The sequence below is a fragment of the Setaria viridis genome, chromosome 4 (assembly GCF_005286985.2).
Source record: "Setaria viridis chromosome 4, Setaria_viridis_v4.0, whole genome shotgun sequence".
Taxonomy (NCBI): domain Eukaryota; kingdom Viridiplantae; phylum Streptophyta; class Magnoliopsida; order Poales; family Poaceae; genus Setaria; species Setaria viridis.
The window spans coordinates 30,434,805-30,450,980 of record NC_048266.2 but is presented as its reverse complement, the minus strand read 5'-3'; the positions used below and the strand labels follow the sequence as shown (position 1 = coordinate 30,450,980).

Below are 16,176 nucleotides of genomic sequence, written 5' to 3'. Positions count from 1 at the left end.
GCGTGCTGCACTGAACTGAAACTCAGTATTTTCCACAAACGCATGAAGCTCAGGGTTCCATCACCGTCTGAAGGGCCATTTCCTTCCTCAGAATTGTCACAAACACCTGTAGTGCTACACAGCCGTTCCAGTGATGCTCACTCAGTCACAAAGCAACATACCGCCAAGACAACCTGAATTTCCTTGGAAGTGGTTGGCTAGTTGCATGTATTTTATCATCTATTACCTATGTGAGGCAGACGAGGATGAGCAGAAGGTTCAGGCTTTAATCGCTCTCCTGTAAGCCGGAGGTGGCGCGGCGCAGAGGCAGCGCAGCGGAGGAACGAACGCGACCCCACTAAAGCCTGCTCCGGCCGCTCCTATTCCACCGTCACGCCGCGAGAACGGCGTCGCCGCGACTGCTCCTCGTGCTCCGCCACTCCGGCCAGCGGCCGGCCGTGTGCTAGCTACCTTGCACGCGTCGACTCTGTGCCGGCTCCCGACAGCCTGTGGGTGTCCCGTGCAGCAGCCATGAGTACCGGGTAAAGGAGCGGGGACGGCGAGCTGGAGATGAGGGCGCGCCAGCCCTTGCACACGCACCGGAACCGGAGCAGGGGCTTCACCGGCAGCCAGGATAGCAGATCATGAAGGCCGCCGCCATCTCTCATGGCAGACACCGTCATCGTGCCGTACTGGAACTGGAACTCAGTACTAATCCCTGATCTGTACGCGGCGCAGACACCGGGGCGGGGCTTTCATTTGGGAAGGGCTGAGCAGGCAGGAGGTGTCCGTCCGGCGCGGCGGCGCAGTTACTGTAGATGTTTCTTGCCATACGGCATGTACCCGCCAGCGACGGTCGGCTCAGCGTGCTCACCTTTTGCTAGCCTACGTGGCTTCCAGAAACATCACCCCAGGGCCCCGGCCTCCGTAGAATTTCATTGGGTTTGACAAATATTCATCTTTTTTTTAAAAAAAAGTTACAAATATGCAATTTTGCTTACTATAAGGGCAAATGCACAACAACTGTTTATACAATAAAATTCTAAAAAGAGAAATTGGCCTTCGATCTAAACTTTTTTTTAGGGCGCCCTTTGATCTAAGCTGATCAGCAAAGAAAAACTAGTAGTAGAAAAAGAAAGCAGAGAGAGAGAAAAAAAACTGTCAGAATCCACAGCCGCGACCCGGCAACGGCCGCGAGAAGCGACCGCGCCTTGGTTCGCATCTGACTCTTCCCCATCGCCTTTGCGCGCCTCGCAAGCTTCCGCCTCCTCCTCCCCCCTCCCGCGCTTTTCCCGATTCTTCCACGAGCTTTTCCAGATCGCGAAACCACCGCAGGCGAGGCGGGTCCTCTCCTCCCCACCCCACCCCACCTCCGCCGCGGGATCCGTCGGCATGGCGTACGTGGACCACGCCTTCTCCATCACCGACGACGACGACCTGGTCGGCGGCGCGGTCGGGGGCCCGCGCGGCGCGCCCGTCAAGGAGATCGCGTTCGCCGCCGCGCTCCTCGCGTTCGGCGTCCTCGGCGTCGTCGCGGGGTCCTTCATGACCGCGCACCAGGTCGGCGGCGACAGCGCCCACGGTGAGAGACAAAAACCCCCCGTGCCCGATTGGATTTTTCAGTTCAGTGTTGGTCGATTTGGGTGCCGAGTTGGGAATTCGGGATCGGCTAGGTTTAGCACGACTGGGAAGGGGAGGATTAATTATTTAAATTGTTTCTACTCTCTAGCACCCTCGATTAGTTGATGTATTCTCTACGACACCCTAACATCCTTTTTACTGGAAAAAAAATCGTTTTCCCCTTCCTGCTTTCTGAATACAGTTGGATTAGACTTTAAGCCGGAAAAATTCTTCGAGTGGCTCTAAAAACTGATAGACTAGTTTTTTGTTATGCCGTGCGGATTATTTTTAGACAAGCCAAAAGGCTTCCGTGCAGATCATTTAGTTAGGATTTAAGAAACCATGTGGAATGTGTACAACTTTAAACCTCTGGTACGTTTTCTGCTAATGAAGATGGGGAAACAGATCCTCTGGCCAAAAGTTGTGAAAGAAAAAGGATCATGGATTGTTAAACCTGTGGGCTCTGTTTGCTTTCCTAGTTTATAGGAGAATAAAATCCTTAAGCAGAGAGATTGTTTGAGACTTCGTGGAGCCGTCAGATAACTAGGAACTGAGGGTAACTACTTCTATTAAGTTATCAAATGCCAATTGTTTGATGGCAATTGTTGGCAACCAAAACATGGTACAAATGGGATGGTTAACGATTGTTATAGCCATTCTTACAGACGTCAAGCACAGCAATTTGTCGAAGCCCACATGTTTTGGCAACTTAATGGAATCGAGGAAAAGTCAGTTCCTGTCACTGGTTGCAAAATTCTTTTGCTTGATGCTTTTTAGTGTGTGCTGCATGCTAATTTATCTGTAAGAAAGTGTTGGTGACATACAGAGTTGGACGATTTGTTTCTGCACCTTCCATTTAGTTTCAGTGTGCATGTGCTTGAGACTCTTCAAAAGTGCTGATGATGTATATGACACTGAGTAGCATTTATGCAAAAGTTACCATAACTATTATCACTATCCCTTTTTCTTCATTGCCTGATCTCTGGCCCCAATGTTTTGTGGATATATGCAGGCATTTTCTTTGCAGTTCTGGGTGTGGTAATGTTCATCCCGGGGTTCTACTACACAAGAATAGCATATTATGCTTACAAAGGGTACAAGGGCTTCTCCTTTTCGAACATACCTCCTATCTGAAGAAGCAGCAAAGCATTCATGGTTCGATTGTCTCATCCAACTATATAAGAACATAATGTAGGCACACATGTTACTTTTCTTCTTTTTCTTGTTCTTCTTTTTAACCTTTGTATAAAGTTGACGACATTCAAGTTCAAGGGGATATCTCTCGGTGTATGCTCTTCGCGGATGATGTAGTGCTAGTTGATGAAAGTCGAGCAGGAGTAAATAGGAAACTGGAGTTGTGGCGGGAGATCCTAGAGTCAAAAGGTTTTAGACTCAGCAGAACTAAAACTGAATATATGAGGTGTGACTTTGGCACTACTACACATAAGGAGGGAGATGTTAGTTTGGAAAACCAAGTAGCGCTCAGGAAGGATACATTTCGATATTTGGGATCAATGCTACAATGAGATGAGGATATTGATGAGGATGTTAGTCATAGAATCAAAGCGGCGTGGATGAAGTGGCACCAAACATCAGGAATTTTATATGACAAGAGGGTACTATTGAAGCTAAAAAGTAAGTTTTATAGGATGGCGATTAGACCTGCAATGCTGTATGGTGCAGAATGTTGGCCTACAAAAAGATGACATGTCCAGCAGATAAGTGATGCGGAAATGCGTATGTTGCGTTTGATTTGTGGTCATACGAGAAGGGATCGAGTCCGGAATGAGAATATACGTGATAGGTCAGGAGTAGCACCAACTGAAGAAAAGTTTATCCAATACCGGCTGAGATGGTTTGGACATGTCCAACAAAGGCCTCCGGAGGCACCGGTGCGTAGTGGAACCCTAAGGCGTGATAGTAATGTGAAGAGAGGCAGAGGAAGACTAAAATTAACATGGGAAGAGGCAATAAAAGGAGATTTGAAGGGATGGAATATATCCAAAGATTTTAGTCCTGAATAGGAGTGCTTGGAAAACAGCTATTCATGTGCTCGAATCCTGATTTGTGGCTCTTGCTGGGTTTCAACTTTAACCTACCCCAACTTGCTTGGGACTGAAAGTCTATATTGTTGTTGTATAAAGTCGAAGACATGACGATGTGTACATATAAACACCACACCGTAACGCATCACCACAACATTATGATGTTGCCACCTGAGATAACAACCTTATTGTGTTAGATGATCATGGGCAGGAAATATAGGCTACATGCATCATGTGATGTAGTGACTAGAATATTACTGATCATGTGACTAAGAACAAAAAAGATTGTAGTTGATGTAGTTCGCATGGCGATAGTGGGTTATGATTTAACTAGAATGCTGATTGCAAGTTGTGGCAGAGGACTGTGGATTGATGCTCCGGTGTTCCAATGGCCGTTTGTGGATGGCGTTTGATAATTGTGATTTCTTCACTTATTTGAAGCCAGTTTGGTTTGGTGAGGCCCGACTTCCTCTCATAAATCACCTTAGTTTGTTCTCTGTTAGCGATTCACTAACAGGAGTCAGGAGTGGCGACTAGACAGCTAGAAATGTAGTTGCCCTCTACTTATAGATGAAGATAGAAATTCACAAGCGCACGACGCGAAATTGGCAAAGCAAGTTTCTTAGTGGTGGTACAAACCAGTGATTGAATACACTTTCCATGGCAACAGGTTTGGGCTTGGATTATATTATTTACAAAGAGTGTTGTGCCTTTAGAGAGTTACTACCCGTTTTTGTAGCAAGGCTTAGCTTGGCGTAATCCAAGAGGGAAGCGGCCAATTCAACCATGGACAAGGAGCTAGGCTGCTGGATTTCATGGAAACTGCCATCTCCCGCAGCTCAGTTTGGGTTTTTTTTGGAAGCGATCGCATACACGTCACACGTGCACGTGCGTTTTATGGATTCCAACAAAGATGGTGGCTGAGTCAGGAAAGGGACTCCGATCCGACCACGTCGCTCCATCAGTCAGAGACTCAGAGCTGCTTGCTGCTGTTGCTCGGACGGATTTGACGGGCCGAAATTACTCGGCGACGTTAACATTTTACTTCCCTATATATTGGGCCTACACCAGGCCTTGATGGTGACAAAAAAGCCGAAGTGGGGTGAGGGAGCTTTTTGGGCCTAAAACCGGCCTACGCAGAACCTAGCCCCACCTACTACTTACTACTACGCCGACACGATGCGTGCTGCCAGTGAGTAATTTTCAGCTAGGAGCAAAGTTGTTAAAGTTGAGCTCTACGATACCTTCTCTTCAACCTTTTTCGCCCTTCAAAGTTCAAATCATCAAAAAGAAACAACTGAATATGAACAAACATGCCAGATAGTAATCAAGAGCAGCCTATATGTATGCAAGATGCGAAAATCCAACCCCTTTTCAATTTGTCCATGATGAAAAGAAGACAATGTTCAACGCTGCGAAATTTTCCTTCGAAATTCAGCCATGGAAACGGTGTGACCAGTTATACATGCGCATTGAATTCCATATGCACATCCGGAGTAAGCGTGCAGGGCCAAAGTACACGGGGTACTACGGCGCATGGTCAGGTCGACGCACCCGCCATGTGCCGCCGGCGGCCGAAATGATTCGGAGCGCCGCTGCACGCGGCCGGGCGGCGAGCGAGCACCTCATCACCGGCCGTACTCGCGGCACACGGCATGCAGCTGCAGCAACGGCGACATGCCATCATTGATGCTTCTCGATGCACCCTCCGATCCGATCAGCATTCCCAATTCAGCAACCACCCCCACCACTGCCTTCTACTGGTCCTACCACTTTTGATTTAGAGACTCTCATGCGTCATCTGTTCATCCTGCAACAAATTCTTTTTTTTTCTGGTAAGTTAACATTAAAAACACATTGTAGTGGTAGGGCTTGCACAAGACAGGAGAAGAAAAACTTACATGTACACGAATGATTACTCATTTTTCTTCCAAGCATGATTGCAATAGCTTTGTACTTTGAATTTGCATGTAAAAAAAGAATAAAAAAGAGGTCATAAACATTTGATCCCTGCAAGAAGCAAGAACTTAAAAAGGTTTGAAAAACAAAAGGAGGCCGGGGAATACCTTTGCTTATTATCCAAGGCACGCACAAATGAAACGGGCTTACGGCTTTTTGGAGGCTAGTGGGGAACATGCATATGCATGCACGTACACCGGCAGCTCAACGCCCACTATACACTCCTAAGCGTCAAATCGGCATGAATCGTTTGGATGCCAAGGAAAAATCGCGAGTTTCCCCTCGAATGTTGATGCGCCAGGAAACCAACAAGAGGAACCATCTTCTTGCCACATGTACGAACGCTGTACATAATTCACGAGCTCCGACGGCCTCCCTTTATTTTAGTAGTAGTACAGAGGTGGTGGAGTAATACAACGGTAGTGGGTGATTCTAAATATGGTGGCTAATTTTTCCTCAGAGCACTTCCGAGGTGGTGGATGTCTTCATGGAGTATGAGTGGAGTGTGGGTGGAGGTCTTCGGTGATCTTGCTTCTTCGGTGGTTGTCTGATCGCTTCGGTGCTCGATCTGGTGATGTGGTGGTAATCAAGGTTTGTGCTAAGTGCTTGAGGTTTCCCGAAAGGGAAAGCCGCGTGTAAGCTTGTCCCGTGGAAATGGATTAAGTTATCCTGGTAGCATCCCTGCCTTCCTTTAAACTTGTTCGTATGGGGCGATGTCTCTACGCTACGGACCCTAGAGGAGAAACCTCTGCGTGTGTCGTTCTCGTGTTAGCCCTGGTAGCGGCGTTTGAGGAGAACCCTGTGTGCACAGAGAAGTGTTCCCTTCGGGTGGAACTGCCTGGGAAGACGGTAGAGCCTGAGTCCTGTGTGAGCATGGCTGGGGACGGTGAGGGTGAAGACCGGGCTGGCTTGGTTCTGAAGCGAGCCAGCGAGGCATGCGGTGAGTACCGAGTAGGACTGTCACAAGCATAGCAGCACGACCGGCTGAATTTTTCGGTCTCGCCAACCCGCAAAGATCCTGAGAATCAATATAATCAAGATATATACCTAATCACGCACCCGCGCGTACCATATTTGCTGAATAGTTGTTGAAAGCAACCCCGAATAGTAGCTCAATAGTGCACAATAGTGAGTGAATAGCGCGGAAACATTTCCATCCACCCTGAGGTGCTCCACCCACTCCTGGTGAGTGCTCGGGCGCTATTCATATTCCCATTTTTGAATAGTGAGCTGAATTTAAATAGTGCCGCGAATTTAAATAGTGTTCGCTAAATTTGAATAGTGCGGTGAATAGTAGCTCGAAATTTGAAATTCGAATTTTTTGAAGTCGCTTGTTTTCCGTCCCTCGATCCGTTCATCTACGCACTGGTGTGTGTGTGTGTGTGTATATATATATGTGTGTGTGTGTGTGTGTGTGTGTGTGTGTACGTATGTATGTACGTATATGTGTGTATGTATGTATGTATATGTATATATGCATATGTCTGACGTATCTATCCGTCTTCTTCCGGGATGTCGATAGTTGGCCGGTTGGGTGTGCCTACTTGTTCCTCCAGGTTTGAACTTGTGCAGTACTACTTCTTGGATATCCTGTTGTCCCGGCCACAAAATAAAACATACTAAAGTTTATTGCGTATGTGGTGCATCTTTTTGCACATTAAAAAAACGTCTCCTTTTTTTCACTTTGTGCCGACAGTCACCATATCATTTTCCGGAATGTGAACATTAGTTTAGTTGTGCTCAGTAATCTAGTTTATCGAAAATATATTGTACACTTTTGAAAGCATCACTTATTTATTTTTTTAAAAATATTTAGAGAGAAATAAAGTTTTTTTTTGTTAAGTTTGATTCAATTATGACTATATATGTTTCTGCCAACTAAGTAAGCCAATCTCGCTCCACTTCAAAAAGGTTTATAAATAGTGCCTGCATATTCCTTGAAAATTATATATTTTATAAGAAAATAAATAGTGATATAGCTATCCTATTTCAAAAGTAAAACATTGTTTTTTTTCAGGATTCCAGCTACTACGCTGGGCTCAAACCAACCAAGCGCTCGGGTCAGGCTTTTTTCAGGATGAGGCAGCAGGTCTCGTCTAAACACTTGTACAGTTGCTTGATTGATTCTGCTGCATACTTTCTCCATTGAGGTCAGAGAAAATTTTAAATATGCAGCAAATTGTACGTGAACAGTTTGAGAAATGGGCGAATCATTAAACCCTGGATGGAGATGGAGCGGCCAGCGCCTGCAAACCTGCTCAGATCTGAGTGCCCCTGCGGCTCAACTGCCTTTTTCTCCAGATCTGTTCTGCCCTCTGAATTTCGCTCAGCTCAGGCTCATCCATGCACGCACACATGCATCTCTGCACTCTGCTGGGTTAGGTACCAATACCATCCAAAAGGCCTGCAGGCCTGCAGAGCGCTGCAGCTAGCAAGAGGACACGATTTGGAAGCAGCTCACGTCAGGACCCTCTCCAGTGCAGTGCTTCCCCCTTCTGAAAACAAACAGAAGAAAAAACAGAGATACCAATCACACGCTTCAGGCTAGATCCAAGACACAATTTTCAAGAATTGGAGTCTGCAAGGGAAAGAAAACAGAAAATGTGTGCAGAGGGACACCATCAGAACAATCAAGATCATACTACATCGGAGATTTTTTTTACAGCGTTTGGCACAGAAACATTGATTCTGGAAAGGGCAGGGGGGGTGGATTTTGTATCCTTTTGCAAACAGAAGCGAGTGAATTCCCAGAGATTGTGGCCTTTATACCCGCGTTGCGCGCCAAGACAACCATGCGCAGACAACAGTGTAGCTAGTATTTACAATTCGATTATTCAGACTCGACCGATCTGAGAAGCAGCGCACTGCACACACACTCGATCAGTAAGCTCTGACGAAACATAGGCGCATGGCCATGGTGTCTTCTACTCTTCTGTGCTTTCAAGAAGCCCAAGAAATTGTCCTTCGATCCCGCTCGCAGTCGCAGCAGATGTCCAATGGCGCGCCGCCGCAACCGAGCTCGGCAAGCCGCGCGCACGCGCGGCGAGTGGATCGATCAGCACTGGATGAGGATAGCAATCTCTCCGGCGAGCGACGTCGCCGGCCGCCGCTTCACCCCACGACGAACAGGCGGCGGATCTTCTTGGCACCCCGGGGCGGCGGCGGCGACCTGTCCGCGGCGGGGCCGCGCGGCACGAACACCGTGGAGAGGTCCTGCGGCACGGGGAAGAAGGACAGCCCCGGGAGGTCGCAGCAGCGCTTCCGCTTGGCGGCGGCGGCCGGCGCCCTCGCCGGCTTCCGCGGCGCCGGAGGGCACACCGTGGCCGGCCGCAGCAGGCACGGGGACGATGTCGGCGTGCTGAAGACGGCCTCGACGACGTCGAGGGCGACGCCGACGCCGAAGGCTCCTGGCCGCGGCAACAAGGAGCCCATGGCCGTCGGCGTGACGCAGCCGGTGTCGGCGGCGTCCGGGCCGTCGTTTCCCCGCCGAGGCGTTGCGGCGCCCCCGCTGCTCGCTGCGGTCTGGATCGGCCGGAGCACGGCCAATTCAGACAGGTCGAGCTCGACGCCCATCGGATGAAATCTAGCTAGCACTAGCAGTGAGATCGAGGCGCCTGCACAGAGCTAGCTAGCTCTCGCCAAGAACAACAGCCTACCTAGGTCAAGCTCAGGGTCGTGCGATGAATTGCGATGAACAGCAGCTAGCTCGCAAGCAGTGTGCTCATGCTAGCTCTTTTGTAGCGGTGTAAAGGAGAGGAGGAAGAAGAGGATGGAGGAGGAGGCAGGCGTGATGGTGAGGAGATGGAGGTGATGATGATGGCGATGGGGAGGGAGCCAAGCTAAAGGAGAGAGAAGGCAGGCAACAGAATTATATGCAGGCAACAGAATTATATGCAGGCAGGTAGCTGCAAAACAAAAGGCTGCATGTTAAATAGTCATTAGAGAGAGAGAGAGAGAGATGGAGGAGAGAGAGGGCAAGGGCCAAGGGGTGGTGCAAATGATTGTGGGGAGAATGAGAGCGGTGAAACTTTTGGATCGAGTAGATCGCACCTTCTTCCATCCCCTCTCACTCCCTCACTGCGCGCCAGGAAAAATTGGGTTTTAATAATAGGGATCAGATGCCACGGATCAGCGGCGCCAGAGCAGGCGGCAGCAGGCACAGGTGGATGTGGATGGGTTGCCGGCGGGGGCGCCGGAATTCTTACCGCGCGCCGCCGCACTATGCTGGTTACAGAGCTATTCTACTACCATGCAGTTATCAAGTCCACTGTAAGAGTAACTTAAAACTAAAAGGTACCTAGCGGGCTTGCTAGCTAACAGCGGCGAGAATGTTCCCAACTATGCATGCTGGTATGTTACATCACAGTGAGAGAGGTCTTTCAATGAAATGCATGGTGCTGTGGGACCTTTGGCCTCATGCATCTGTACGCAGCCAATGCTAATCCATGCTCACTGTGTAGGGTGGTATTCAACTAGGGCACTGGTATAATCAGTGCTAGCTTCCAAGAGGTTAGATGGATCTCATCAATTTCGCCAGCAATCACCTGGTTGGTTGTGCATTCTTGTGTGCATACATCTCACTACCCTTCTTTATTTTGTCACACTATATATTCACTAATATATAGTATTAGGTAACTTAACTGCTGCATCATATTCCTTCATTTCTCTTAATCCAGTGACAGGTTTACTGCTCTGTTAATTCCTTGTTAATTTTCCATTCATGTTTCAATTTACCGTTTACTATATGTACACACATACACATGAACAGTTGTTAACACTTACCATTTCAGTTCTCATGGCAAGGACAAAAAACTGGAAACTGTGACAGGGAGAAGTAGAGAGTTCAAAGAAGGCAGAAATTGCAGGTGGTGGTGAAAACTGTTCCAGGGCAATGCAAAATAGGAGTTTTTAGGGGAGCTTTAACTGGCTCCTTTAGCTGGTTCATGTGGCCGTGTCATGGCTAGTAACAGGCGGTGCTTTAATTTCTCTCTCTCTCTCCCCCTCCCGCTTTAGCCTAGGCGGGTCCCGCACATTGCTTGTAGCCGTAGTGGGCTGCACACCGGCACGGTGGGGCAGGGCCCTGGTAATTTCCGGCCTGCGCCAATTATGGGTCCATCCTGGCCGTCCAGCCAGTGGCAACTGACCCATCGATCGGCATCAGAGAGAGAGAGAGAGGTTCAAGAATGCTTATGGTGTTTCAGTAGCCTTGTCCAATCCTTAGTCCGCAGAACTGAACATTCTGGCTGTGATTTCACTCGCCACCATATCGATCGCTTAACCAAGTGTGTTGCATTCCTCAATCATATTTGCTTGCTACGAAGGTGCAGAGACGCCCCCTGAGCCTTTTCTTGACTTGACGTCGCACATTTTCCTCGTGGATAGCAATTTGGTGCCACAGATCAAACAATTAACGTCATGACTAAGATCACTCGAGAACGAACTCAATCAACAATTAATGAGAAGACTGCTTATACTTTCTTGGGTATTTTTTTTCTTTTTGAATGAAGAATCTTGTAACTTTTTTTTCTTTTGCAACAAGAATAATCGCAACAAATGCATGCCAACAAAAAGTGTATACCATTTTCTGAAGATGGATTAAAGGGGCGAATTCAAAGCGAGAATAACTTCGGAATTATTGCAAAATAATGGCATGCCACAACGTGGGTGGCATACTGTATAAGTGTATATGGTAGCCATTACGCCCCCGAGCAGGATATGTCTCCGGCCGAGCAAGCCATGGCAGCGTGTATTTTTGGCCATTTTTGCATGCATGCAGGTCACGTAGGCTGCCGGACGCTGTACGGACCGCGCGCGCGCGCGCGTTTAGGGCATTCAAGCTCCCCCCCCCCCCCCCCCCCCCCCTCGCAACTAGGGCATTAATGGCGTCTAGATGGACGCCACGACGGCGTGTTTGGCTTTGGCTGGCGAGGCGAGCTAGAACGAAGACATGGGAATGGGGGAGGCGCAGGAACCTGCACGCGGCCGGATCGTCGTCTATCGCCTGCGTCACCCAGTAACAGGCCCTTTTTTAAAAAATGTGTGGATCGTTCTCGTCAGACGTGCAGAGGAGAGGGAGGGAGGGAGAGACTAGAGAGGGATCGAGGCCGGCCGGAAGAATTTACTCCTCGATCGGCTGCGCTGAAACTAACCTTCTAGGTTTCAGCGCCGTTTCACTTCACCTACCACCGTGGCATCATTCTTTCTCTTCCACCTGCATCCCCGAGTGGCACAGGCCCCATCCATGATGGTAACTTCCTCGCATCACTGATTCGATCTTTACTGCTGTGAGCTTGTGTGACTCTCTTTACTGCTAGGCCCATGGTAATAATCGTGTGTGTGTATAAGGTTACTGCCGGCGTAGCATAAACTAACAGGACGAGAGGTTGTTAGATAGGGCTTTAACTACTCTTCAGTCTTCACTGGTAGTTGCATGGAGCGGCAGCACCAGTCTGTCTGCCCCTCTAGCCGGCCGGCGGGGAAGCCAAAATAAAACTAGGACGGGGGAAAAAGACAGCAGGAACGACAGGGAGAGAGGGGCCGGGACACAGGCACACATCAACACATTCAATGCATGCAGTAGATTTCAGTACGTACGCTCTGCGGTTCCGAAGTACGCTTCCCTCCAATTTTCTTGACTCTTCCTTTGGATCCATCTCTTTCTCTTGGGTTGTTGTTGGAGCAAAAAGAAGAATTCAGGTCTCTTTCGGAACAAAGGAATTTTATTTGCAGAAGTTTCACATGAATGAATACATCATTTTCTACAGATTTTGGGGGCAAAATCGTGTTTCAAAGAAGGCCTGAGAGAGAGAGAGGGAGGGAGAGAGGGAGAGAGGGAGGGAGGGAGGGAGCGAGGGAGAGAGAGAGAGAGGGAGGGAGAGAGAGAGAGATCAAAACAAAGTTTAGATGGCCTTCTTGATTGTACAAAACCAGGTTGGCCAACACTGTGCTATGAATGTACTGATTGTGATGCTTCTGTGGGTCTAGTCCCCATAAATTTCTCGGCCACCTTTGTTGGGAGGGAAGGGAGGGACCAAATCAATTCCATCGATCGCTGCTAGCCGGGCAGCAACTATGGCTACAGCTGCTGCAGGTCTTGCCAACTAATTCATGCATCCATCGATCCATGCATGCGTGGAGAGATCATGAAGGCGACCCATGCTCGCATTTCTCTAGGACCAGTATTTTAATTTGTTGCGAGAGATTTATTGCGTATTTGTACTATTTTTTGTACAATTTATTACATAGCATTTGGTGGTTGAAATTGAAACATGTGGTGAATATTTGTATTTATTTACCGGTTGAGACAAAATAAAAATTGCCTTCTCGTAGACATGTTGAGACCATGTACATGCATGAGGAGACCAGTTCGCTACTACTACCTAGAACTAGAAGTAGCTTCTTCAGAAGGACAGCATTTGTCTATCAAACCTAGCACCACACAATGGGCACGTCACGATGTACACTTGATATACCTGAAAATTTCACGTGGCACTAGGCAGTAGCAGCAGCCTTTAGGGGGTGTTTGGATCTTTAGTCCGGACTAAAATTTATATCACATCGAATATTCGGAGACTAATTAGGAGGACTAAATATAAGCTAATTATAAAACTAATTACACAGATTGAGGCTAATTCCCGAGATGAATCTATTAAGCCTAATTAATCCATCATTAGCACATGTTTACTGTAGCACCACATTGTCAAATCATGGACTAATTAGGCTTAATAGATTCGTCTTGCAAATTAGCCTCCATCTGTGCAATTGATTTTGTAATTAGTCTATATTTGATACTTCTAATTAGTATCTAAACATTCGATGTGATAGGAATTTTAGGAGCTCCTAATGAAACAAACAGGTCCTAATACTAGCTAGTAATGGTAGTGACGGGACATTTCGCTCGGCAATTGGAAGCTTAGAGTTTGGAGCTACGAAAGTGCATTAAGTACTGCTAGCCTCACTATAGTCAGCAGAGAGTACGAGCATATCACTACTGAATCACATGAACACTGTAGCAGCGAATTTGAAATTGTTTTCTTATAGTATATTTGAGTGTCACGGTATCTCACTGGTTTTCATCATGCTCCTAGTTCTTCACTGCCTACTTCGAGCAACTTCTCTAAGCTACCAACTTAACATCACCACTTATTAAGGCCTCTGATTCCGCCACAGTTCAGTAGCATTCTAGCACAACCTCACTGCCAATTTCGTCATCTCTTCCCTAACTACACATTACATCGCTTTTGTTGTCTCGTTGATTAAATCCTAAGTTTTCATCTTAAATCTAGGACTCTTTTTTTACTCCAAGTCTTGTAACTCGATATATTTTCACACATGAGACTGCATATGCATCATCGATACATTATACGACCCCAATCTTTCTCGTCTCACGTTTTCTTCGACCAAAAGGGAATAACCCTCGGCGCGACCGCCCAATTGGACGGTTGGCAACGAACGTTAATTAGAACTCCTGACAATGTATTGATAGACGCGCCGGGCGATAAAAATGACTACTAAAAAACGGTTTCCAGGCTAGGGGCAGTTGAAACGGCATTTGCAAGGGCGGGTGCACTCCTAACTTTCGCAGCTACAAATAGCTGTTTGCAGGAGCGGGTAACAGGCCCACACCTATAAAGCCATTTCCAGCTTGCAAATAGCGTTTCCCGGCGTGGGCGACGGCGTTACCCGCCCCTGGAAACGACATTTCTAGCGGCGGGTCACCCCGTCACCCACCCATAGGAACCGATTAAAAAACCAAAAAAGCAGCGGGGACCCACGGCACCGCCGGTCGTCGAGCTCCGGCGCCTTGGGGAGCCACGGCGCTGCTGGCCACCAAGCTCCCACGCCGCAGAGAGCTGTGCCCCCCGGCCGCCGCACCTCAGGGTCCCACAGCGCTGCCGGCCGTCGAGCTCCCACGCCTCGGGGACCCACCACCCCGCCGGCAGCCGGGCTCGCATTGCCGGGAGCCACGGCGCTGCTGGCCGCCAAGCTTCCGCGTCGTGGGGAGCCAGGGCTCCCGTGCGCCGGCTGCCGGACCCCCACCGTCAGGCTCCCGTGCCGTCGGCCATCGAGCTCCTGCGCCACCGGACCACCGCCGCCGCGTCGCGGTTCCTGTCCACCGCCGGGGTCGGAGCCGAGGGGCCACGCGACGCCAAACGCCTCCGCTGCCAGAGACGGAGCCGAGTAGGCCGCGCGATGCCGGCCACCTCCGCCACCAGGGCCCCACGCCGGCCTCAGCACGCCGCCCGCCACCGGAGCTGGGGTTGCGCCGCCACGCATGTCAGCTGCCGCCACCGGGAAATAATATACAAGAAGATCAGTATTGCAAGGAAGATCAGTACTCGAAGACCAAGGGAGAAGATCAATTATCTTTCAGTTGCTGGTTCAAAGACTTGTTACGCCCCCTGAGATGGTCTTTTTCCTCCTCCAGCTGCTGAACGCGGTTCCAATACTCAGCGGCTTGTCCATCATACTTCATCAGCAGCCAGGAGGAGTACTCCCTCTCTTTGGCAAGCTTCTTGGCAAGGGCCTTAGCACGGAGTACTGAGTCCCCATAGCCTTGAAGCATCTGATATTTTCGCTAGGAGCATCTGATGACATCTTGCACCACAAAATATGAACTTGTGTCAAGATACGGGTACTGATTTCAAGTTATGGAGAAAGCTGGATTAAACATACCTCCGCATATGCACCAATACGACGGTACATCTCCATCATTCTGGCTACCATGTCCATGTCTAACAGCGGGTCGTCGATCAATTGGATGTCTTCAAGATTAAGCTCTCCAGTTGCTAGTGGCTCCTCGTGCGCTTCAGAATCCATTGCACTAAGTGGAACCATGACACAACTTGTTGAGGGACCCGGCTCGGAAGATGGTTCGACCACCACGACTTCTTGCACTTCCGCTATTTTAGTTTCTACCTCTGGCTCGGGGGCTACAAGAGTAGCCATAATGCCAAAAGTAGTCACCTCCACAACTTCAGGCACTCATTGCTCGGGGGCTGGCACTACAGCATTAGTCAGAGAAGATATCAAATCCTGCATCAACGCTGCTACGAGAGATATGGCACCTGGGTTACTTATTAGCGCAGGATGTTCTTCTGGCTATGAACTTGTTAGGGGCGGTGCAACATCCTGGACCGAGTGGCTACCACCATCAGTCACGGGCTTCAGGCTCATCCCTCCAAGTTCCACATTAGAAGATTTCTACATAAGACAAGTTTTCAGAGACATACAGCAAGTCGATCACAAGCCGCAATTAGTACTCAAAAAAGTAGCAATACTTACTTTGAGGATCTCCTCAATTTCCGGAAAGGTTCCCCTATCAGGCAGAGAGGCTTGACGATCAGAGACAACTTTTTTGGCACGGCTTGTTGGGTCGTAGTATGATTATCACCAGCCTTCGTTGCCGCCTCTGGTCCTCGGGTACTTCTTTCACCAACAGGGTTCACCTCAACAATAGGAGGTTCTGGAAAATCATCGATCTCGATCACCTCCTCGATGGACGGCGGCTTGTGTTAAGCGACCTCAGCAGCCGCCTTCTCCGCCTCAGTCACCTCTCTGAATACCTTGCAAA

At 48.8% G+C, this 16,176-nt stretch overlaps 2 protein-coding genes and 1 pseudogene across 2 annotated transcripts; 2 read left to right on the top strand and 1 right to left on the bottom strand.

Moving 5' to 3' along the window:
• Positions 1 to 1,121: 1,121 nt before the first annotated feature.
• On the top strand, positions 1,122 to 2,889 carry LOC117851696 (uncharacterized). The gene is made up of 2 exons (XM_034733566.2): positions 1,122 to 1,561; positions 2,612 to 2,889. Exons 1-2 carry the CDS (start codon positions 1,372 to 1,374, stop codon positions 2,731 to 2,733), a joined length of 312 nt encoding a protein of 103 aa, XP_034589457.1. The 5' UTR covers positions 1,122 to 1,371; the 3' UTR covers positions 2,734 to 2,889.
• On the top strand, positions 2,889 to 4,001 carry LOC140222512 (uncharacterized; annotated as a pseudogene).
• A 4,208-nt stretch (positions 4,002 to 8,209) lies between these two features.
• Positions 8,210 to 9,711, bottom strand: LOC117851799 (uncharacterized). Its single transcript, XM_034733699.2, has one exon. The coding sequence runs from the start codon at positions 9,174 to 9,176 to the stop codon at positions 8,715 to 8,717; it is 462 nt and encodes a 153-aa protein (XP_034589590.1). The 5' UTR covers positions 9,177 to 9,711; the 3' UTR covers positions 8,210 to 8,714.
• Between the last annotated feature and the right edge of the window lie 6,465 nt (positions 9,712 to 16,176).